The 25,187-nt window shown below is 45.1% G+C and overlaps 1 protein-coding gene across 1 annotated transcript in view; it reads left to right on the plus strand.

Moving 5' to 3' along the window:
• The window catches only part of HK2 (hexokinase 2), a 70,095-nt gene that overhangs the window by 7,084 nt on the left and 37,824 nt on the right, over positions 1–25,187 (plus strand). Inside the window, exon 2 of the mRNA XM_005906747.3 lies at positions 17,161–17,323. Coding sequence (XP_005906809.1) covers positions 17,161–17,323 — 163 coding nt within the window. The remainder of the gene's footprint in view (positions 1–17,160; positions 17,324–25,187) is intronic.

A 25,187-nucleotide genomic window follows, 5' to 3' on the forward strand; every position in this document is an offset into this window, starting at 1 on the left:
TAGGCTCTTCACTAGATTAATGAGGGTAGCTTTCAATTCTGAACTTAATGAGAGGGGGAAATATCTTGGAAGCAGAAAGGTTTAACAGAACCCCCAAGAGACAAGAGTTTAATGTTTTTTGAGAACCTGCTGTGTGTACAAGGCCCTCTAGATAGTATATCGAAAATTGAGACTAAGACACCTTTCAGCTCTCTGGTGAGATAAGACTCTAGGAATAGATACTTTACATCTGCTGAAGGGTTGTAGCAGTTATTCCCATGGGATGGGGAGTTGACTGGTAGTTTTTGAGCACCTACTCTGTGTCATTAATCTTCAGATAGGGGATGAAAGTGTGGGAGTAAAGGGATTGATTAAACTTTAATGGCTCAGCAGTAAAGAATCTGCTTGCAAAGCAGGAGACACAGGAGATGTGAGTTTCACCCCTGGGTCAGGAAGATCCCCTGGAGAAGGGAATGGCAACCCATTCCAGTATTCTTGCCTGGAGACTCCTGTGGACAGAGGAGCCTGGTGGGCCATAGTCCATGGAATCTTGGAGTCGGACACGACTGAGACAACTTAGCACAGGCACACACAAGATTACTTTTGGCTGAGGTAACTGACATTGACAGGGAGGTACAATTTGGCCCATTCAACTTTAACTTAGTTCTTAGTATCTTAATACTAAGCCCCTTTCCTGCTCAGAAGACAATTGATGCTAACAGGAATGTTTTGTAGCTTTTTTAATATGCTTTTTAAATTTATTTAAATATGTTTGGAAAACATTTTTACAATGTTATTTTGTAGCTTTTACTCATCATCCATTTGTTTTGTATTGTCAAATTGATATTTCAGAGAGTGGCCAAGAAGCACTTTTTTCTTTACCCCTGAATGAGTTAATATTCTCTCTGAGCTTCCTTAGACAAAGCCAATATATATTTTTATGTATCACTTTTCAAAGTTGAACTTTTCTATCACTCTGAAGAGTTTGAAGGCAAGCAGGGGCCATTTTCCAGGGGGCCTCAAAACAGCACAAGCCCTAACAGTTTTCTCAAAAACTAGCAGCCTTAGTAAGGAGATCTGGTACATTAAAAGAACTCAGGAACCCCAGAAAACTGGCTTCCTCTGTTCAGATACTTCCGGTTTAAAAGATGACTGCTGATAACTGGTTCCTCTTTATCATTGTTAAGTTTTGAAATCAGCAAGTTTGGTTTGTTTTCCAACACTGCATGTTATCTGTCTTTGACTTTCCAAAGCAGTTGGGTTGGAGACCTGGCAAAGCAAATCAGAGTTCATTGGCTGTGAGTTAATATCGCACACCATAGATCACAGGTGGCTATTTCTGCTTACTTTTAAAGCAATTCTCTCAGCCTCAGTGCTGTTGACATTTTGGGCTGGATAATCTTGTGAGGGGCTACCTAGTCTATCATAAAGAGCAAGAGTTTTTCTCCTGGTCCAATTTACAGGGGCAAAGACTGTGTTTTTTGTTTATTTGTTTTTAAAGTACTCCTTTAGAGCAATGGTTTTCAATGATTAGTGATTTTGTCCCCCAGGTGTACTTTGGTGGTGTCTGGAGACATTTTTGGTTGTCACAAGCAGGTGGATGAAGATGTGCTATTGCATCTGGTAAGCAGAGGCAAAGGATGATGCTAAACATCCTACAATGCCCAGGACAGATTCCCCTTCCCCACAAAAAAAAAAAAACTTTTCTGACCTCAAATATCTATGGACTGAGAAGCTACATCAATAGAAGCTGCATCAAATGGAATAGTCTGTCCCCCATTCTAGTATTACAGTGCATCACTAACTGGTCATAAAGCTACTTAGTAGTAGCTGTGATGAGGACCGTAGTTCTTCGCTCTCAGTGTCCATGTCGTGGGATAGTCATGGGGGGAAGTGGCCTTTTACAAAAGGTGAATTTACAGTGAGGTCTGCAGACCTCAATAATTAACAGATGTCCATGGCCCCTGGCTGAAGTGTGGGTTACCTGAGTTACTGTTTTTGTGTCTTCAGAAAAATATGGGCAAGGTAAGCACTCCAGAAAGCCATGGGAGAGAAGTTTGTTCAGCTGACCCCAGAAGAATCTCACCCTGACTTTTGTTGGGGTTTCCCTGAGGGCCAGGCATTGCCAGGCTTCTGAGCAAGGCAGGCACATGAGATGCTGAAACTTCTATTGCTGGGGACAGAGGAAAGGGGCTGTTGGTGCCACTGAGGGACAGTCCAGCAGCCTCTGGGAGGGTCTCCATGGTGACAAGTAGAGCCAGGCTTCCTGGGGTTGAATCCTGGCTCCTCACAAACCAGCGGTGTGAACTTGGGCCAGTTATTTAACCTCACTAGACCTCAGTTTCTTCTACTTGTGAAATGGAGAGTGGATAACACCTTAATAGGTTCTTTGTAAGGATTTAAGAGAGTGCATATATGTGGAGTTCTTAGAGCTGTACCTGCCAGAGTCAGCACTCAATGTGTCAGATATTGATGGTGGTGGTTTAGTGACTAAGTTGTGTCCTACTTATTGCTACCCCATGGACTGTAGCCCCCACCAGGTTCCTCTGTCTGTGGGATTTCCTAGACAGCTGTCAAATATGCATACATAAAGACATTCTCAGATACCCAACTGTGCTGCCCATCTGCGTGGGAGCAAAAGAGGCCCTGTTTCTAAGAGCTTTCAGGGCAGGGGGGTTCTGGCCCATTTATGTTCTCTGTCTGATGTCAGATTAGCGCAGAGGACAGGGAGGATAGAAGGATGGAAAGTTCCTAAAGCTGAGGAGTAAGGAAGCGTCCTCACTGCTCCCTCCAACTCCTAAAACCTTCTCTTTCCCGGGCAGAGGAGACCCGCTTTTGAACTCCTGTTCTAACTTGCTTTCCTCCTGATCCTCTGGGGAGGAGGTAGCAACCCCATCGGGTGGGTGGGTCTTTGGGATGCCTGGGCTGTTTTGGTGTGCCTTAGTTGAAGCGTCCTCCTTGGGAAGTCATGAGAGACACAGTTGCACTGAATAGTCATAGCATTAGTTCAAACCTCTTTTCGTTGTAGAAGCCTGGTCCTCTCTCCATTGGTACCTCCCCTGGAGGGCAGAACTGCAGACGCTCCAAGGGCAGTTGCTGAGGCCACTTATGCTGAAGTTGGCTTGTGAGACGCTTGCTCACACTTCCTCACATCTGCCGCAGTCTCTGGCTTCCCACTGGGGGAACCACTTGAGGTGCCTTGTGCTATTGAGTCATAGGGCTGGGTCATAGTAGGTTTTAGCCCCACTGACCCTGGAGTTTCCATGAAGTGAATGGTCTTTTTGTTTTTTTTTTTGCACATTGAGTGTAGAGTCCCTGGCCATCTTGGTTCTCAGCAGAGAGTGCTTTGCCCTTCATATACAGACTCTGGGCTGTCCAGTTTGGCCTCTTCTGACATTAGGGTGCCTGGGGTTCTTGACAAAGCCAGAGAGGACCCTCTGTGTGGGACCCGTGCTCTACTTCTCTTGTTCCTGTACAGCCTTTGTCTTGTCTAGATTGTCATGGCTAGAAAATCTCCTTTTCCCTGGAAGTGTCATGCTTTTTGCATTTTTGTCTGTGGATCTCTAAGCACTTCCTTAATAGTCCTTCCCTGGAGTGGCATTGTTGTCGTTGTTCAGTCGCCCAGTCATGTGTGACTCTTTGGGACCCCATGGACTGTAGCACGCCAGTCCTCCCTTTCCTCACCATCTCCCTAAGTTTGCCCGAGTTCATGTCCATTGCATCAGTGACGCCATCCAGCCATCTCATTCTCTGATGTGTCTTCTTCTGCTGTCAGTCTTTCCCAGCATCAGGGACTTTTCCAATGAATTGGCTATTTGCATCAGGTGACCAAAATACTGGAGCTTCAGCTTTAGCATCAGTCCTTCCAATGAGTATTCAGGGTTGATTTCCTTTTAAAATCAAAGATTTTGTTTGACTGGTTTGATCTTCTTGCTGTCCTAGGGACTCTCAAGTGTCTTCTCCAGCACCACAGTTCGAAGGCATCAATTCTTTGGCACTCTGCCTTCTTTATGGTCCAGCTCTCACAACCGTACCTGACCACTGGGAAGACTAAAGCCTTGACTATATGGACCTTTGTTGGCAGAGTAATCTTGGAGTAAATGAAGAGAGTGAGTCAGGTCTGAGGACCTGGCTCTGGGAAACCTTGGTACCTACCCACCCAGCCTATTTCCCTCTCCTCAGCTTAGCAGTGCTGTCCTGGAGGCTTGGATATGGTCTATGTTCTTGGAAGGCTTTATTCCCAACTTTTTCTTTCTGGCATCTCCATATTGTCTGATAAAGGAATGAAGCCAGATGAGCTATTGAACAGCTTTAATTTGGGCTGAATAAGGGAATTTGAAGCTGTCACTTTTCCTTTTTCCCATTTGAAGGACTTTTTCCTCCCAAATTTTCCTATTTCAACCCCTTCTAATGAAGTCTTCCTGCCATTTCCCATTAGTTCACTTTTCCCCTCAATTCCCAAAGGCCTTAAAATAGCAAATGTGTACCACTTACTAAGTGCTGGACTCTGTCTAGGAACTTGACCACAACACAGGCCACCTCAGGCAGCCCTCCAGGATAGCCATTATTGCTGCCTATTAGTCAGAGGAAGACACCAAGACACAGAAAGGGCAGTACCTTGCTCAAGGACAAGCCAGCATTCAAACCCATGCGGTCTGATTCCAGAGCCTTGGCCTCTGGCCCCAGCATGGGGCTGCCTGGGACAACTGGGGACGGCCAATTGTCTTTCAGTTTCATGGGGTTATGAGGCTGGTGTCCATTGAGAGAGATCTTTGAGCTCATCTGTTCATTTTGCAGTTGAGGAAAGCAGGTGTCTTGTCCTAAGGGACCAGCCAGGAACCCAGTCCCACGCCCTGCCCCGTCCTATCTCCTTTCAGCGCCGTTGGTGTAGCATGAGCTCTTCCCGTCGTTCAGATGTGGGCTCCCCAAGGACCACAAGCAGAATTTGCTCTGTGGCCTATTCCTATGATAACCCCATAATTTTTTTGTCCAAACTGGATCACTTGAGAGTAAAAGGGGACATTGTTAACAGTTATGCTACTATCACACTGGGCAGATTATCCTGGGCAAACTGGGATATATTAGATGGTTGCCCTGCTTATGGTGGGTGTGACAAGGGTGGGTGGGAAGGTCTGGGGCTGGACATGGTACAAAGGGACAGACCCAGAGGAGTTTGATCCAGCAGGTTACAGTGGGCAGCACACAGGAGTGGGAAGTTTAGATGCCCCTGTGGGACTCTGGGCTCAGGCGCAGAGTCTGGTCCCTGGTATAGGGCTGTCCAGAGGAGGCAGAGTAAAGGGATCTGGGGGACAGGCCAGGGCAGCCAGGTAGACGGAGAGGAAGCTCTGCTGCCAGGATCACATGCAGTGCAGGCCCAGGCCTGAAGAGCAAGGCCAGGCTCTGAGCACCTGGGCAGTCTGCGGTGGCCAGCGCTTGTTACTCTCTCACTCTTTCCTCGGTGTTCCCTTTGCCCCTTTATGTCCCCATAACAGATGTGTCTGGAGTGCCTGCTGTATCTCAATACTGCAATAACGCTGGTATCACAGACACAAATTTGGGAACAGTGCCTTCAGTCCTCTGGGACCAGTAAGAGCAAGAGACGCTTTTTAGTCAAAAGTGTGTTAATGTAACCAGCTGGGAACTTGGGGAAGATATTTGTGGAGAGGCTATTTGTATTGGGCCCCTGAAGAACAACTGGGAATTTGGTAGGCCAGAGTAGGAGAACATTCCAGGTATGGGTTCAACACACATCTCTAACCTTTTCAAGAAAAAAAAACAAAAAACAAAACTCAGAATTGTATTGATGTGTGCGATTTAAGTGATTGTGAATCTATATCTTATTGTAGTGAAAGAAACTGCTTACTATCTGTCCTTACTGCTTCAGTTGGTAATTAGTAATATATTTGCCTCCTACTGATAGTCTGAGCATTTGTAGGCAGAAGGGTCCCCTTTATCCCAGTATTCTAAGTGCCTGGCACACTCAATGTAGCAGCCAGTATGTGTGGGAAAAAGAACTGTCACAGGGTCATGCACACCTGGGACATATTATTCCTTTGAACTGATGTCCTATAGTCTGCGGATAGGAGGGTCCCAGGACAGGGGTCCCAAAGCCCTGTCTCCTGACCCCCTGACAGGTGCTGTTGCCTGCAGTCTGTCTGGCTGTAACTTGATGCAGCTGAGAGCAAGAACTGGAAGAACAGGAAACCCTGTGGCTCACGTGCAGCAAGATCCTGGAGGAGTGGCCTGTGAGCCTGGCTCCACACTCACCCTGCCCTCCAGGCTGTGAGTGTGTCAGCTGCCATCTCCCTGAGGTGGCATGATGACCCTAGTGGGGGTCTGCTTTGTCCCATCTGAAAAAAATGTCAAGGTAGATCTGTAGCTTTTGGTTAACTGCATTTCAGAGGACAGGAGCCTTAAAGAATCCAAAATCTACTGTGTCTTTCCTCCCTAACTCATCCTCTTTTTTTTTTTTTTTTGTTATCTTATCGGGAATATCTGGCTTTGGCTTGGCAACTTTACAGGATAAATCTGCTGCTGTTTGTACAAACTTGGTCTTCCCAGGAGGAGTCTGTGAAGACATTAGTATTAATGAGGTCACAGATAGCAGTTACCTAGCTTTCCCTGGATGAGCGCACACCTGTGCCCCGGGTCAGGGCATTCATCTGGCCTGGATGTTACGGGACCTGTTAGGAACTTGGCCTATGGTTTGCGGAAGCTTTTTCAGACTTTGGTTTCCTTGTCAAAGATTTGCAGTAAAACACTGGCAAAGGAATAATGTGAAAACATGAAATTCTTTCAAAACTAAGTTGCAGGCATATATTAGCAGATAGAGTCACCAGAAGGCTTTGTGTGGCTGCATTTAGGTTATGGCTTTCCCTTCCGATTTGACCTCTTTGGCCCTACCATGTGCCAAAGACTAGGACCTAGTCAGTACCTTGTCATTTTTCCTTCCTTTATTTTTAAAGTGAAGTATAATTTGCATAGAGAACTGAGAACACTAAGTAACTACCACCTAGATCCAGTAACAAATTATTACCAGCAATAGCAAGCATATGTGTGTGTGTGCGCGCTAAGTCACTTCAGTCATGTTGGGCTCTTTGCGACCCTACGGACTGTACCAGGCTCCTCTGTCCATGGGATTCTCCAGGCAAGAATACTGGAGTGGGTGGCCATTTCCTTCTCCAGGGATATTCCCGACCCAGGGATTGAACCCGCATCTTGTGCATCTCCTGCATTGGCAGGCAGGTTCTTTACCACCAGCACCACCTGCTGCTGCTGCTGCTAAGTCGCTTCAGTCATGTCCGACTCTGTGCGACCCTATAGACGGCAGCCCACCAGGCTCCCCGTCCCTGGGATTCTCCAGGCAAGAACACTGGAGTGGGTTGCCATTTCCTTCTCCAATGCATGAAAGTGAAAAGTGAAAGTGAAGTTGCTCAGTCGTGTCCGACTCTTCGGGACCCCATGGACTCCAGCCTATGAGGCTCCTCAGTCCAAGAGATTTTCCAGGCAAGAGTACTGGAGTGGCACCACCTAGGAATCCCTAATAGCAGCTATGTGTACTCCATGCTAAGTTGCTTTAGCTGTGTCTGACTCTGCAGTGGTATGGACTGTAGCCCGCCAGGCTCCTCTGTCCATGGGATTCTCCAGGCAAGAATACTGGAGTGGGTTGCCATGCCCTCCTCCAGGGGATCTTCCCAACCTAGGGATTGGACCCAGGGTTTGAACCGGAGTTTCTTACGTCTCCTGCATTGGCAGACAGGCTCTTTACCACTAGCGGCAGCTGGGAGGTCCCAACAGCAAGTATATCCCCCATTAAATGTAATTACTATCCTGACTTCTACTGGCGTAGATCTGTTTCTGTACTTATTATAAGTGGACTCATATGATCCGTTCCGTGCTGTATCTGGCTTCTTTTACTCAACTTTATGTTGTGAGATTCATCTACACAGGCGTGTAGTGACAGATGGGGCATTCTCATTGCTGTAGAGTACCCTGCCCCTGCCCCTCCAATCCTGTTTTAACTGTAGTTGAGTTAAAGCGGATGAAACTAGCCAAAGTCCTTCACTTCAAGGGGGTGTGGTCCTTCCTAACTTTCTTCCTAGGAGACTAGGTTATAGAGCCTTGGAGTCTGCCCTAACACAGTATTTAATATATATACACCTGATTGTATCTTTGGGACAAATACAAAAGTGCCAGGAAAGTTGAAATTCAGTCAGTTGGTTTGCTTGGGGGCTAGAAAAATCTAAAACATAGGAATTAGCTAGTGTTCATTCAGCAGCTCTTGGAGAGAAGGTTCTAGGTACTAAATCAGAAATACCCAAAGACTGGAGAAAGCAGTTTGGCATTACAGCAGTACCTCAGGGTGCCCCTGTGTCCTCAGGCCAACTATGCTTATGGAGTTCCTTTCTTATCCAATTTGGTCACTTGAATTTGCCCTTCTACCAGGAGGGTGTATCCTGTAGGAATGACTGATGAGCATTTGCTTGTTCTTGTATTATTTATTTTCTGCCTGCTTACTAAAAGGATTAGATGATATGGTTTAACTTTCATTGAAAGGACTTCTAGAATAAGAGTCATGGAACAGGCAGGAATGATTAAAACTTAGTTCATTAAAGTTGAGTACAGAGCCCTGAGCTTCCTAATAGCCAAAGCAAAAACAAACAAACAAAAAAAAACAAAACAAAACAACAACACAACCCCACAACAACAACAACCAAAACTGACTCTTCTTGAGTCATTGTTTTAATTTCATTGGCCTGTATCAGGAAGTACAGTGACTCTGGGCAGCAAGACTTTCCCCTGGCACTAAATTCCCTGTAAATTCCCTGTAGGGAATTGACTGGCCAGTGAACAACACAGCAGTTTCATGCAATGGGGTGATTTTTATGATTCTCCCTTCCTGTTACTCCTTGATTAAAGGTAACTAGGATTAAGTCATACTGATATGGAGGCATTGCAGTAGGCAGCCTATGCAGGGTAGTGAGGTAGTGAGCTAAGGCAGGGTAGAGAATGGCTTTCTGCTCCTAGAGTTCATAACCTCCTTCCAGTATCCTGGGCTTGCCCACACCTTCTGAGCCTTTTCACATGATCTCTCTACTGTCTCCATGTCAACACACATCCATTGACATGTATGTTGGATATGTATGTTCTTAGCCCAGAAGCAATCTCCTCTGAATGCTAGTCTTACAGGCCACTCACTCATACCTGTGACAGTTCCCATGGGCCATTTTACATTAACACCATCTTCCATTCATTTCAGAAACACCGGGTCTACAATGAGTTGAGTTCTGTGCTATATCTTATAAAGTCCTAGAGAACAGGAATCTTGATTTCTTAAAAAAAATTTTAAAAACATTTGTGTGTGTGCGTGCGTCAGTTGACCCTTGAACAATATGGGTTTGAACTGTACGGGTCCACTTATTGTGGATTTTTTCAATAATAATGTGCTACAGTACTATATCACTGCATTATTCACAGTTGGTTGAATCTGTGGATGAGAACTATATATAAGGAGTGCCAACTATGGAGGATCAGCACCCCAGCCTGCGTGTAGTTCAAAGACCCAGTAGATATATATTTAGAGTGTACAATTCAGCGGCATTAAGTACATCACATTGTTGTACAAGTATCACCACTATCTCTGCAATTGATTTCTTTTAAAATTATATTCTTGTATGCTATCGTGCTTTGCATGTAATTGATTTTCAACAAAGGCTTAAAATGGGAGAAGCTTGGGTCAGGGATTCAGCAATTGAATGATAGAAAAGAATCTTACAGATTTAGATGTTGAAATTTAAGGTTTCTTCTATACTTTCTTTTGAGACCTCTTAAGGTATTCAAGGTAGGGTTTATGGCACTGTATGGAACAAACTGTCAAAGTTGGAATATTGTTCTTTTCTGGATGTAAGTAGTTTGATGAGGACCATTTCTTCCCTGGGACCTGTTAGGTTGGCCTCGGGGAAGGTCACTAGTCATTCAGTTGAAATTGGCCTGCAAGATGACAGTGAGTTCCTGAGGACGCTTGGGGGTAGGATTGTCATTTACCATTTTTGACACTGTAGTAAGGGATCTGGGTGATCCAGGTTCTAGTTTCAACTCTGTGACCTTGGTCAAGGCTGTTCCCCTGACCTCAGTTTCTGTGAGTTTCCTTTCTGGCTCTCACCTCCAGGCCTTTCCTCTCTGGGCTTCCTCATACCTAACTGGGGCTGTGTCTGCCACACCTGAGCCACTTCACACTTTGAAGTGCAGCCTCTGCAACAGTGATCTTCTGCTCCCTCCATTCCTTGCATTGTTGCTATGGCGCAGTTTCTCCTTTTAGTGCTAGTCTAGAGGAAACTGTGGGCACTTAAGGAGATGAGCTTTCCATTTGGCTGTGTTGTTCAGTTGCTCAGTCATCTCTGGCTCTTTGTGACCCCATGGACTGCAGCATACCAGGTTTCCCTGTCCTTCACCATCTCCTGGAACTTACTCAGACTCATGTCCATTGAGTCGGTGATGCCATCCAACCATCTCATCCTCTGTGGTCCCCTTCTCCTCCCGCCTTCATTCTTTCTCAGCATCAGGGTCTTTTCTAATGAGTCAGTCCTTTGCATCAGGTGGCCAAAGTATTGGAGTTTCAGCTTCAGCATCAGTCCTTCCAGTGAATATTCAGGCCTCATTTCCTTTAGGATTGCCTGGTTTGATCTCCTTTCAGTCCAAGAGACTCTCAAGAGTCTTCTCCAACACCACAGTTCAAAAGCATCAGTTCTTTGGCATTCAGCCTTCCTTATGGTCCAACTCTCACATCCATACATGACCACTGGAAAAACCATATCTTTGACTAGATGGACCTTTGTTGGCAAAGTAATTTCTCTGCTTTTTAATATGCTGTCTAGGTTTGTCATAGCTTTTCTTCCAAGGAGCAAGCGTTTTTTAATTTCATGGCTGTGGTCACCATCTGCAGTGATTTTGGAGCCCGAGAAAATAGTCTGTCACAGTTTCCACTGTTTCCCCATCTATTTGCCATGAAGTGATGGGACCAGATGCCATTATTTTAGTTTTTTGAATGTTGAGTTTTAAGCCAACTTTTTCACTCTCTCTTTTACTTATCTTTAGCTAAGCCTGAAGTTACTATTCTCCACCTAGATGGGGGCCTTAGTTCTTGCAGAAAAACTCAGGAGAACTCCAGAGATAATTGTTATGTGTATCCCTTGAGGAGGAACCAGGACCCTGCTTTATTGCTGCACTGTTATTTCTTGGCTGCTCCTCCTTCGTTTCCAAATTCCCTCCCTTCCCTAGTTAGTAACTGTTCGAATCTGTTCTTTAGAACTCTGGGGAAGTCTAGGAGGTCGATGCCTTTTTTTCTGCAAACATGAACAGGGGACTTGGAAAGGCTTTTGCACCCGGGAAGGCCCCAAAGGGTCCTGCTTGTTTTCAGCTTCTCTTTAGAACTTCTCTTGCCTGAACCCACAGTTCTAGAGAGGAGGCAGGCATAGACTAGTGTGTTATGCGAAGAAAGAAACTGACCAAAACTGCCCAATGAGGAATTTCTAATCTTGAGATTGCTAAACAGATGTGTCTAAAACTACTATCTCTCTTTAATACACACCCTTGCCTCTGGTTAGGCAAGTGACCTTCTCATACTGCAACCAAGCTTTGCTCTGGCCTGCCTCTTTATCCCCAGCCTGGAATTCCCCTCCTTTCCATCTTTTTTCCTAATAGAGATTTAAAGAGAAGTAATCCAGGGTGTCAGGCCACACACACTCCAAAGAAAAAGAAGGAAGAATTTGGGGAAACAGCTCCTGTTTTGCTAACCCCCGTGTGACTAAGTAGGGTTAAGAAATGTCTTTGATCCTCTGAAGGTGCCACTTGGCACAGGGGAGTCTGGGAGAAAAAGAGGAAAGGGGATAGACAAAAAGGTTAGATATTAATAGATAGCTTTACATTTGCCACCTCATTTATGCTAGTGACTCTGAGTGTTAGTCCTCCCATTTTATAAGGAGGAAACTGGGACTCAGATGCCTGTTTTGAACACTGATTTTTCTGATGCCACAGCCTACAGTTCCCCACCACCAGCTACTAAATAAGGGATAACCTGAATGATTCTACTTTGATAGCTTCCAATAACTGGAACTTTTCCCCAACAACTTCAAATTTGTCTTTGCAACTCTCAACTTGACCCAGGATTGATGAAGAATTGTTTCACAGTTTAGCCTAATGTCTTAAGTACCGACTTTCAAAGATCCCAGGCTGAAAGTGGTAACAAATGACCTTGAGCAGTATTGACTAGAACACTATCCATTATTGTCACATTATTGTTAAGGTAGATACCAGCCCAAGGAGAGGGGAAGATGTTTGAGCACCCAGACAGTAATAAAGATGTCAATTTGATTAGTCTGGAATGGGTCTTTGGGATTCTTAGCCAAGTTCAGAAACTCTTATCCCAAGTGGCAGAACATAGACAGAAGTTATCAGAAAGTAGATTTATCTTAGAGAAAAAACTTTCTAACAACTAGAACTGACCAGCAGTAGAAGCTAACCAATTTTGAGAAGTGAGGAGTCTGTCATGCTTGGAAGCATTCAGATCTAGGCCTGATGCCTATTGGGGTAAGAGGGACAAAGGAGATAAACTCAAATGCTGTCTACTTTCAACGGGATTTGAATTGTCATTACCCCAAGGTTCTTTATAAGAGTTAGTATTTTTTAGCCATAATGTTACTGTGCTGTGTACATTTGGTAACTCCTAAATGACATTCTCCTATGACTTTGGGCCTGCTTGTGTTCCCTCCTTCTGGTTGCACTGTGAGAGAAAGTTGGCAGGATTCTGCATTTACTTCCTTCCCGATCCAGGAGAAAGGTCTTTGTATGGAGGCTGCTTCTTGCTTCCGACTCCTGCTTCCCTTGGCTACCCTCCACTCAACACAGCAGTGCTGGCCAAGGCTGGGTGGGCCTCAGTGGTGTGTTTAGGAAGTGATAACATCAGGTGATTAATCATTCCTTCCTGAGTGGCCCTGAGAAACTCAGGGTGGATACATCATCATGTCCATCATTGTGGCCCAAAGAGAGGAGGTTTGGGCCAAGGTGCTGTAGCTGTATTTTTCATAGCTGTCCCGTATCCTTTTTCTTGGTCTCATCTGATGGAGATGTAAATCGAAGTACTTTGATGATAAAACAAAGTACTGAGGTCATCCAAGAAGCTGCAGAGCAGAGAGTCCCACCCAGATAAGGAGGGTCCACAGGAAAAGTGAGGGTGATAGGCCTAAGGGCCTAGCTTTAGAGCCAGACGCCTGTGCTCCTCACCGAGTGAGCTATAAAACAGGGATATAGAAGTTTTACAAAAGAACAATGGACGTCATGTCAATAAACTTGTAGGATGGGTTTTGGGAGGTAAGAAATGCTTGGTAAATGTTTAGCTACTGTAATGGTGATCATCATGACCATTTTCATCTGTTACTAAACACTGAAGAATGGTTATAATCTCTTGGGTAAAGGGCAACATGATTTGAGTAAAGGCTGACCCTTTAACTTGTTAGGTCCTTTTGAGAGTTAAGGATGAGGAGTGTTGACTAGATTTCCAACAAGCCTTGTAGCAGCTTAAACATCAAAGTTAAGTTAAGCATGACCACAGTAGAATTACGGCCATCCTAACTTGGTCTTTTGTGTACATGACCTCACACTCCAAGAAGTGATAGGGCAGCTCTTTAACAGGGCAGCACCACAGGCTCAGCTTGCCCACAAAGGAACATCTGGAGCCTTTGCAACATCTGGAGCCATCTATGGAGGCAGGAGTGGGTGGCAGTGAGGCTTCTGGGCCTGTCTTCTTTTTGGGAAAGTAGTAATGCAGGAGCTCCAACTTAGTCACATGTCAAACTCATGATAATGTCCAGAGATATGTCTGCTGCCCTCTGACCTGACAGGGCAGCCCTGTGCGTGTCTGTGTGGTGGGATGACTGGTTCAGAAGATGGCCTTTTAGTGGATGTGGCCAGCCTGCATGCACTGTAGTGCCATTTGAGCTGTACAGACTTTGCTGTTCAGCAGAGAGGGGCATCCATCTAGTAGAGTGGACAAAAGCATAGTGGGCTGCCCCGTCCAGTCCTGGCTTAATCTTTTGCATCTGTGTGATTTGGGACATGTTGCCTTCCCCTTTCAGTTGAATGGAGAAAATAACACCTCAAAGGGTTGTTATGAGGATTCAATGAGTTAATGGGTATAAGACCTTGAGAACAGGTTTTGCCGAAGGGTTTGCTGTTATTACTATTGCCTATGAGGCTGTACTTGGATGTGGCTTGGCTTTAGCCTTTGTTTGGTCTGGTGGCTAGGACTTGTACGTTAGCACTGAGATGCATTAAGCCCTAATTTGTTCCTCGGCCAAGCCAGGCATCACTGACTCTGAAGCAGGAGGCCTCTATGGTGGTTATAGTTGCTCTGGGCCCAGAGTCTCCTGCGTTTTGTCTCCCGTGGAGCCAATAGGGAGAGAGAGGACTTGTCTGAGACCAAACACTTTTTCCTCCTGGGAGCCTCATGTGTTGTAGGGGAGGCCAACCTCCTCAGGAACACCCTGGCTCCCCAGTATTGTAGGAAGCCCAGATCAGTGACCCTGCTCAGGGAAGAGAGCTAGTGCCCCACAGACCTGGGAGGCTAAGGCAAACAGGGGGTTTGCCATGAACCTGAGGTGCCATGAACCTGAAATTAGGAAATAGAGTGGATGATTGAAGTCTTTCTGATTTCGACCAAAGGAGTTAGATGTCTACGGTAGCTCTCTAATAAATGCTGGCAGCAAGGGAACTTGGGGATATCCTCATTTCTGCAAATTTCAAACTATAACAAGCCTAGTCCCTCTGCTGGCTGGGGAGGGAGTGGAAAAGTGGCTGAGGGGCTTTCACCACTCTAGCCCTGCTTTGTCCTTTTCCATCCCACGTGAGGATTGTGTCTGTCAATTTTGTTCTATTTTAACCACATGCAGTTACGAAGACGGGTGGGCTGATTAACCACAGTCTCTTCTTTGTCTTGCTTACAGCTTCTTTCAGCATTTTATCCAGTCTCTGATCTTTCAACTTGTGGTATTTTAGAAGAATGATGAAAGATGAGTAGTGATCAGGATGCTTGAAATGATCTGAGAAGGGCCAATCTCATAATTCCTCAGGAGAGAGGGATGGACCCCAAACCCCACAGGGAGTTAGGATGTGGCTGCAAGAGAGAACCTGTGAGTAAGAGGACTGTCTCTCTCGCTCTCTAATTCTCCCCACCCCCCAGCCCAAAAGAGGGCAATGGGTCTGTTCTTTCCTTAAAGTATTAAACAACTTTTGCTGTTCCTCTGGGAATCTCAAGCTTCAAAATTTGTTTAAAACCTTTGGTTTTAACTTAGAACCAAAAAAGTTTGGTTCTAAGAAGATCTGACAAAAAAAGTGCTGGAAAATAGAACAGTCTGTTAATACTAATGAGCACATTTGTCAGGGAAAGCTCATTATAAATGTTTATGCTTCTTGGTCAGAGTTGGGCAGAGGACTGCTGCTGCTACTGCTGCTAAGTCGCTTCAGTCGTGTCCGACTCTGTGCGACCCCATAGACAGCAGCCCACCAGGCTTCCCCGTCCCTGGGATTCTCCAGGCAAGAACACTGGAGTGGGTTGCCATTTCCTTTTCCAGTGCATGAAAGTGAAAAGTGAAAGTGAAGTCACTCAGTTGTGTTCGACCCTCAGCGACCCCATGGACTGCAGCCTTCCAGTCTCCTCCGTCCATGGGCTTTTCCAGGCAAGAGTACTGGAGTGGGGTGCCCAAAGGATAGGTGGGCGTTTACTTGTGATTCCCACAGGAGTAACAGTGATGGTGGTCATCAGCCCAACCAAGCCAGTCAGGATTCCTTTGGGAATCCTGAAGTTTGGGAGCTGGAAAGAACAGGGTCTCTTCACCCCCCAGTTTGCTGATGAGGCTAGGAGGACCAGGCCCACCGCCCTCATACCTTGAGGGCACAGCTGTAGCCTGGCCCAAGGGTCCTGATTCTACCCCCATCTCCATGGCCAGCAACCCCACCTGGCCTGGACGTTGCTGCTGCGAACAGGGATATTGTGGAAACTTGAGTGCCTCCTTGGATGGATTTCTATCAGATCTTTTTCTGAGAAGAAAACTGGGAATATCCACAGCCAGAGCAGATGAGAGCCTTCAAGAAGCAGGCTGTCTGAAGGGGACTCCTGTTGTTTCTCCTTCTCTCAGTGTTAAATCTGGGAAAAGTTCACAGAAATTTATGTTGAAAACAAGATAAATGAAATGACTAGGGAGAGCCGCCTCTGCCTCTGTGGATGGGGGAGGACTTTGGCTTTGCCATGTGTATCAAGCCTCTGTCAATATGTCACATGCTGTGCTGGGCTTCAGGGATGCAAGCGTGAACAAATAGTCATGGTTCTTGCCCTTGGTGCTTATGATTTGGGCACTAATATATGTTTCCAAATTGAGGTTGGTGATGTGAAGGGAAAAGTCTGAGTTCACAGGAAAAACAGGGAGGCCTGATTGTTTTATTAGGAAGGTCAGAGAAGGCCTCTGTGCAGAGAGACCTGAAGGATTGGTAAGGGATCCGTAGATGAAGAGCAGAGTGAGGTGCTGTGTGGCCCATGTGAACAGTCTTGCAGGCAGGGAAGGGCACGGTTGGTGTGTTGGGGGGCTGAGCCAAGGCTGGTCTGCACAAGGAGTGCAGAGGCACCTGGTAAGATGAGCAGTGGGCGAGGCCAGGCTGTATGGTAGGGCCTTGGAAGGGTTTCAGATTTGGTGCCAATGGGAGACCACAGAAAGGTTTTAAGCATGGGAATAGTATAGACTCTGTCTGGGGATGGAAAATGGATGGCAGAAGTAAAAGTAGAATCAGAGACTCTTATTAGTCTAGGAAGGAGGCAATGGCTGAGGGGCAATAGGGTTGGCGCAACTGGCCTTGAGTGCAGAGGAAAAGAGATGAGCCTCTCCCCTAGCTGGCCTTTCCCCTGGTCTTCATCATTCTCCAGAAATAAAATTAGACCATTTTTCTAATTTGAATTTTTAGTTAATTTTTTTTTTTTTTAAGACAAAGTCCTGTCACAGATTCTGGTTCAATGGTCTTAATAACCTTCTGTACCTAATAGATTTTACCCTTTTGAGAAGCTGAATGATGTTCCATGACATAAATGAATACCATAATTCATTTAGTATATATGTCACTATGCACTTTCCCTTCTTTCAGGTTGACCAGTATCTCTACCACATGCGTCTTTCTGATGAAACTCTTCTGGAGATTGCTAAGCGTTTTCGCAAGGAGATGGAGAAAGGGCTTGGAGCCACCACTCACCCTACGGCTTCAGTAAAAATGCTGCCTACTTTTGTGAGGTCTACTCCAGACGGAACAGGTACTGTACCCACCGGGAGGGGTCTGGAAGCTCCTTTGCCTGGGGGAGATTTGGATGACTTTGCTCAGGGACCCAAAGAACTATGTACACCAGGGATGGTACTTTGGTTTTAAGCCTCAGAAGCCAACGCTGGCTAATTTAAGCATGTAGGGATTTGAATGGAAGTTTGTGGCATGGGATAGAGGGGAAGACTGGGAAAGGAGGTAGCCCTGGCAGTCAAGGGAGAAGTAAATCTTTGTCATTCCTGCTGGGGTAACTGCTATCGGCCATTTGATTCCATCCATGGCTCAGTAATGGCAACCCACGCCAGTACTCTTGCCTGGAAAATCCCATGGACAGAAGAGCCTGGTAGGTTATGGTCCATGGGATTGCAAAGATTCGGACACGACTGAGTGACTTCACTTTCACTTTCACTTTATACCTTCACAGAGACTGCATACAGTGAGGATCATAAACAGCAAATATGCCTAAGATGCTTACGGCCATACACCATGGCAGTCACTCTTGAGCCCACCTAACTGGTACATTCCACAGGCATGCTGGAGAATCACTGTGGTACAGATTGTTCTAGATTGTTTCTTGAACTCCATGAATAAAGACTACTAGAAATCCAAATAAACTTGGGATAATGTAAAAGAGACATGGTACATATTAAGGTATGAAAGTCTCTAAAATTGTGCAATTAGAACTTGTCGAGCTTTGTTTTATCCCCTTGTTTGGATACAGTCTGTATTTCACGATGCACCTCCCCAAAAGTGATTTAACTAAACTGGAGAAAAGCGTCATGGGGAGACTGAAGTTGGAAGGTGGATTCGGGCTAGATTCAGAAATCTTGTATGCATACCTGAAACACTGAGTCTTTCTTCAGTAATACGCACTGGGGAGTAGCTGAAAGTTTTTGAGAGGTGTGAGCAGAGCTGTCTTGGTAACACACGTTGTCAGCAGGTTATGTAGAGTGTGTGTGCGTGTGGGGTGATGGATGGTTAGTAGAGCACGGGGCATGGCCCTGGTGGAATGTAGTGGGCAGAGACCAGAGAGAATTCAAAGATCATACCAGGGTGTGGAGCACAGCTGTCCCAGGGTGGCAGCATCCTCAGAGAAGGGAATGGAGCTAAGTTGTGCCAGTGCTTTCTGCAGACAAACTTGCCACACAGTTTGTTTCATTTAATCTTCATGACAACCCTCCATTTTAGAGATAAAGTATCTCTGGGGCCATGAGGAGTGAAGGATGTGTGATGGCTACCTGCATGTAGAGGGTGAGAGAAAGAGCCTGGAGGCAGCTGCCAGGGTAGTGGAGGAACTAGGAAGTACAGAGGCTGAGCCACCTGAGAGGAGACGAGGCCAGGAAGGCGATGGTTGGTGAAGACCCGTACTTGCGGAGAAGCTCCGGGGGTGGGGAAAGGCACAGGACAGGGCTTGTCCACGCACCACGTGTTTTCAGTGTTTGCATCATGTCTGGGTCCCTGAGGCTTACCTTTCTACAGTCCCTAAAAGAAGTACATGTCTGCTAAAGCCTTGGGTCCCGGCGCTGAGAGTGTGGCCCTGTTCAGGAGTGTTCTGAGCAAGCGTGTCTCAGCCTTTCAGAGAGCTCCTTGATTTGAGGAGCCTCCTCCAGTTCTCGTGTGTCTCTTGTGTGCCCTCTGGAATGGCATGTTTACTCCATCTGCCACTTACTCTGACTGGCAGCCACACCCGCTTTTATTGTTTTTATTGGACATTCTGATAAATTTACTAGCTCTTTTAGTCCAGGGACCTTGTCTTTGTTTCAGGCACTAGCACTAAGCAAGTATCCTAAATATTTTCTAAATATATATTATGGGCTAAAGGATTTTTTCTGAGCACTTAATGTAGTAATTTATTTACTTTTCACAAAACCTTATAAGATATGTACAAATTTTACCTACTTTTTTTTTTTTTTTAAGATGAGGAGTTGGGAGCCTGAATGGTCAGATAATTTGTCTACGGTCACACAGCTAAGTCAGGATTCAAACTCGTAAATGCCAAAGGCTAGGCATCAAGGCTGCTGCACTTGATCCATTATGTGCGTACGTGCACATGTGAGCCTGTCCACTCAGCAACAGAGCACACCGCACATGCTCAGTTAAAGTTTTTTGAAATGGAGTTGGGGGTGGATGTCTGGCCTGGATTATAGGCAGGTGAATAAGCTTATTGGGGAGAACTAGGTATGCGGCCAGCTTTTTCTGTTCTTGTTGCTTTCCTGAGATTGGAGCATGGAGATCTCCCCTTGCCTCTTAGAGTTTGAACCAATCGCCATATTGTGTGGTTATAGATTCTACCGTGCTAATGGAGACAGCACCTAACATGTAAAAGGAACACTGTGTATTATGTTAGTCGCTCATTCATGTCCAGCTCTTTGTGACCCAGTGGACTGTAACTTGGCAGGCTCCTCTGTCCATGGAATTCTCCAGGCAAGAATACTGGAGTGGGTTGCCATTCCCTACTCCAGGGAATCTTCCCAACCCAGGGTTTGAACCTGCATCTCCTACATTATAGGCAGATTCTTTACACTCTGAGCCACAAGAGAAGCCCCAACTGTGTATTGGAATGGTTTATTCACTTGAGCAGAGCAGGTGACCCCTAGAGTACTGGAGACCAGACTGTAGGAGATGGGGTCCCCAGCCCCATGGTTTCTCATTTCCTGAGGTGTCCGTGGGTCAGCTCCTCACCCCAGCTGTCTGAGACTCAGCCTTTTTTCCTTCGTAAAAATAAGAGGTAGATCCAACAGTTCCAGTCTCTTCTATATGTCCTGGAACTAGTGTGTCACTGTGCAAAGTTCCTTGAATTACTGTAATGAAGGAAAGACCCATAATGTCCATCAGTTGGCCACTGGTCAATTAATGCAGAAAACAGTCCTCTGTAACCCAGCATAAACCATGAGACAGTTTTATCTAAATTCATGTTAAGATCATATATATATATATATATATACACACACACACACACACACACACACACACACACAGGTGTGTAAAGTCTCAAGGACATGTATTAAGTTATTGGCAGGGTTTGCCTGGACTGTGAGGTTGGCAGTGACTACATATACGTGTATATGACAACTCAGCAATTCTACTTCCAGCTATACCTTAAACAAATTTCCATATGAACTCAAGGAGACATGTCTAAGAATGTTCAGGGCAGTGCTGCTTATAATAACAGTGTATTGGGAACCATTTATAGACTGTGTGTGATGGGATGCTATGCAGCATATTACCAGAAAAAAAGTGTATAAATATGGATACATCTGAAAAAAAAAAAAAATGAATGAAAAAAGCAGGACATGTACCTCATAGTAGTTGAATGTAATTTAAAAAAAAAATCCCTCCAAGCAATGCTATATGTTGCTCATGCACACATCCTAAAATTGTTAGGGTATAAACTGGAAAATGTGCACCAGATAAATGTTAGGGTTGCTTCTGGAGGGAAAGAAAATTGAACTGGGGAGGGGAGCATGAGGGAATATAACTGAACGTGGTCAACATCAAGGCTTTGAGTTTTATGTTTTGTTAATTGGGGGCTGTGAGTTCTGGAAGGTGGCAGAGAGGACCGCTAACTCTTCAGTCAATAAAACTTGCCACAATGAAGATTCTTCTTTGTAAAGTGCTGAGAGAAGAAATGAGGGAGAGCTGTGTTCAGGGCTGCTGCCTTTCTCCGAACGTGTCACGCAGCTGGTGAGGCTTGGCTGGAGCACCTGCTTGCTGGTCAAGGCTGCGATCCAGACACTGTAACTGCTGGTGGTGACTGCGCTTCTCTGCTGCAGAGGGCTAGAGGCCTTGCGCAAGTGGTGCCTGATCCAGGCTAGCCTTCTTCAGCACCCTGATCAGCCCTTTCCAGTGTTACTTTTCTAATGTGGGAAATTAAACCTCAGATCTAAAGCTGTGATCTAGAGGGACATAGTCAGTGGCTGTCTAACTCTTCTGGACTACATACTCACAGCAAGAAACTCATGCATAGGAATGTTGATAGACAACTGAAACGAGTTTTAGGAATTAATGTGTATTCTTAAATGTGACACAGATCTATTATCTTCTCTACTTTAGAACTGTCTGTAGTCAGGACTTAAATAATTTTTCTTCAGCTTGCAGTGTGAAAGCCACCATCTTAAATGCTCCTCACCCAGTTTTGCCCTGGTCAGGCCTTTGTAAAATTGGCTATTTCTTGCCAGGGGTGAGAGGTGGTTTCAGCGCAGTGTGTGGTAAGGGGCAAAGATTAGAATTCTAGGTTTAAAAGACTGTGAAAGTTGTATGCTTTCAAGTAGTTCATTTATGCCCCAATCCTCCATTTTCTCATTTGTAAAAAGAAGAAGCATCGGAGGGTTGGCTCTCAGAATGAAGGGGGAGTCAGTCACGTAACTTTCTCAGTGTGTTGTAAGCCCAGTCATATGTAGCCACGACAGCAAGGTGCACACCCGGCACTGATTTTTGTTGCTCAGGGAGCAGGTGTGAGGGTTCATCCCCATCAAATGGTCCTGCATTTTGGAGCATGGACTGAGTTCCAGCTTTCTTAAGTCAGGTCTCAGCTATCTAATGGTAATCAGAGACCTGGTAAGAGAATGTGGGAGAGACTTCAGGAAGTTTCAGGCCATTCATTTATGATGGAGGCCTCCATTACACACAAGAAAAAAGAACCTCTAAATTATGGTTTGAGTTCTCTGTGAGAAGGAAGGGAATGTCAACAGTCAGAGTCCCATGGCGGCTGACTCAAAAATATCTGTGCTTCATAGTTTGTGTAGACCATGCAGTACAAAGAAACATAGTTGGGACAGATAAAAATGAAATATTTATAAATGATCCAAGGATTTCTTTGTTGTTGTTTTAATTGCTAAGCTGTGTCTGACTCTTTTGGAACCCTGTGGATTGTAGTCTGCCCCTGGTGACTCAGTAGTAAAGCATCTGTCTGCCAATGCAGGAGATGAGGGTTTGATTCCTGGGTTGGGAAGATCTCCTGATGGAAGAAATGGCAACACAGTCCAGTATTCTTGCCTGGGAAATCCCATGGACAGAGAAGCCTGTCGCGCTGCACTCCATGAGGTCACAAAGGAGTCGGACACAACTTAGCAAATAAACAATAACAAAAATATCTTGCTTGGTGACTGAATTTGGTGTCAGCACGGTATGTATATGAAAAATGCTCGTGATTTGTTTTTTTTTCCTGTAAGACAGTTTTCAGAGAGGGCAGTGGCACCCCACTCCAGTACTCTTGCCTGGCAAATCCCATGGATGGAGGAGCCTGGTAGGCTGCAGTCCATGGGGTCGTGAAGAGTTGGACACGACTGAGTGACTTCACTTTCACTTTTCACTTTCATGCATTGGAGAAGGAAATGGCAACCCACTCCAGTGTTCTTACCTGGAGAATCCCAGGGACGGGGGGAGCCTGGTGGGCTGCCGTCTATGAGGTCGCACAGAGTCGGACACGACTGAAGTGACTTAGCAGCAGCAGTAGCAGCAGCAAGACAGTTTTAGGAAGTTGAAAGAACAATATAATGAACACCCATATACAGACTACCTAGAGTCTACATTTATATTTTAACCAAATCTGTTTTATCACATTCCTCTATCCTTTTGTCTCTCAGTCTAGCTTGTTTTTCTTGAGGCATTGCAAAGTACATTGTAGCAATCAGTTCATTTCAACCCTAAAATTTCAGCGTGCTCATTGTTAACTAGAGGTCAATGCTACTCTTTTATCTTTTGATGTAAAATTTCATACCAGATGCAAACCTTAAATATCATATGATGAACTGACAAATACATACACCTATTTAATACAACATCTATCAGGATAGAAAACATTACCATCAGTCCAGAACTTCCCTGGTGCACTTTCCCAGGCAGCTCCTGTCCCCAACCCCCAGAAGCAGTCCCTGTTTTAAATCCACATGTATTACTAGTTTTTCTTGTTTTAGAACTTCCGTTATATACAATCATACAGTAGTTACTCTACACAAGGCTTCATTTACCCATCATAATGCAGGCTTTATCCATGTTGTGAATATCAGTAGTTCCTTTTTGCTTGCTGATTCTCTAGTGTGATTGGGATCCTATATGACATCAATTCTATGGACACCTGGGCTGTTTCCAGTTTTCCCCTAAGGCGATGAAAGCTACTATAAACATTGTTGCACAAGCCTCTATGTGGAAATGTTTCCATTTTCTTCCTTTTCTGGAGTAAACAATTAAGAGTGGAATTTCTGGGTCATAGGGTTTGGGATGTGTTTAATTCATAAGAAACTCCTGGACCAAAATGGTTTGAATTTTGGTTTCCAAAGTGGTTAAGCTATTTTATACTCCCACCAATGCTGTATGAGAGTTCCACTTGCCCCAATAATTACTGTCTGTAACTACCACTACCTGTTTTGCTTTTGGCAGTGCAGAGTTGAATAGAGAAAGTGTTTATTTGTATCTGCCAGGAATCTCACCATCTTGAGCTCGCAGTAGGCAGCCCTAACCTAAGCTTGGCTATGCATGTGATTGAGGTAATAGCCCCAAATACAGCCCGATTGGGACCTACTACATGCCTTTCAGGAGCAGTTTCATCTTGAGAGGAAATGCAAGAATAATTGATATCATTTAATGATCACCCATGATGTCTATTTATGTAAACAATCTACTTTATGCTCCATGCAAAGTCTACAAGAGAGATATTCCCAATTTAAAAATAAGACAGCTAAGGCTAAAAGAGATTGCCAAAGTCACCTGAGTCCAGTTAGTGACAGAATTGGACTTTAAGCATAGGTAGTCTTGACTCCAAGGCTGTAAGATTCATGTGTACATTGGCTCATGTTGCTGAAGAGAAGTTTCTAAAGCAAATCGAATTATTAGCTTTTAAAATTGACCATAAACATGGATTTGCTTTGTACCATTATAATCAGAAGCTCAAGTAGAACCCAACTAAAAATCTACAAATATTCCAGCATTCCAATTAATTATTTGTTAAATAATTTACAGTTTTAGCAAGTTCTTTTTACCCTAGCATTCCAACTTAGAAACAAGCAGTCTTTGTAGTGTGTCTTTATTGCCCTCGTCGTCTTGGCAAGTTTGTTTAGATACAAGCATGTCTTAAGGCAGAGTAGATGAGATGGTTGGATAGCATCACTGACTCAATGGACATGAACTTGGGCAAACTCTGGGAGATAGAGGGGGCAGGGAGGCCTAGGGTGCTGCCATCCATGGAGTTGCAGAGTCAAACATGACTTAGCAACTGAACAACAGCAAGGCGGAGTAAGATGAAGGTTTTGCTGTTTTGATCGTTTGATACTTCCCCACTTACCTGAATTGTGAATTGTTTATTTGAGTATATCTCAGTGGCAACCCACTCCAGTGCTCTTGCTTGGAAAACCCCATGGACGGAGGGGCCTGGTGGGCTTCTGTCTATGAGGTCGCAGAGTCGGACACAACGGAGGTGACTTAGCAGCAGCTTAGCAGCTACCCTCTGAAAAAGTGAAAGTGTTAGTTGCTCAGTTGTATATGAATCTTTGCAAACCCATGGATTGTAACCTGCCAGATTCCTCTGTCCATACAGTCCTTCTCTAGGGGATCTTCCCAACCCAGGGATCAAACCTGGGTCTCCCGCATTGCAGGCAGATTCTTTACCATCTGAGCCACCAGGGAAGCTTCAAGAATACTGGAGTGCGTAGCCATTCCCTTTTCCACAGGGTCTTCCTGACCCAGGGATCGAACTCATGGCAGGCCAATTCTTTACTGTCTAAGCCATCCTCTAGCTAGATTTAATTCCCTCCAGAGCAGGGAGTGATGATGATGATGAAGAAACTAGACTTAACTAATCTAAGTTGCATAGTGAGCAGATTGAAGCATTGGGATTTGAACCCAGCCAGCTGTGTTTCAGTGCC

The sequence above is a fragment of the Bos mutus genome, chromosome 11 (assembly GCF_027580195.1).
Source record: "Bos mutus isolate GX-2022 chromosome 11, NWIPB_WYAK_1.1, whole genome shotgun sequence".
In the NCBI taxonomy this organism is placed as follows: Eukaryota; Metazoa; Chordata; class Mammalia; order Artiodactyla; family Bovidae; genus Bos; species Bos mutus.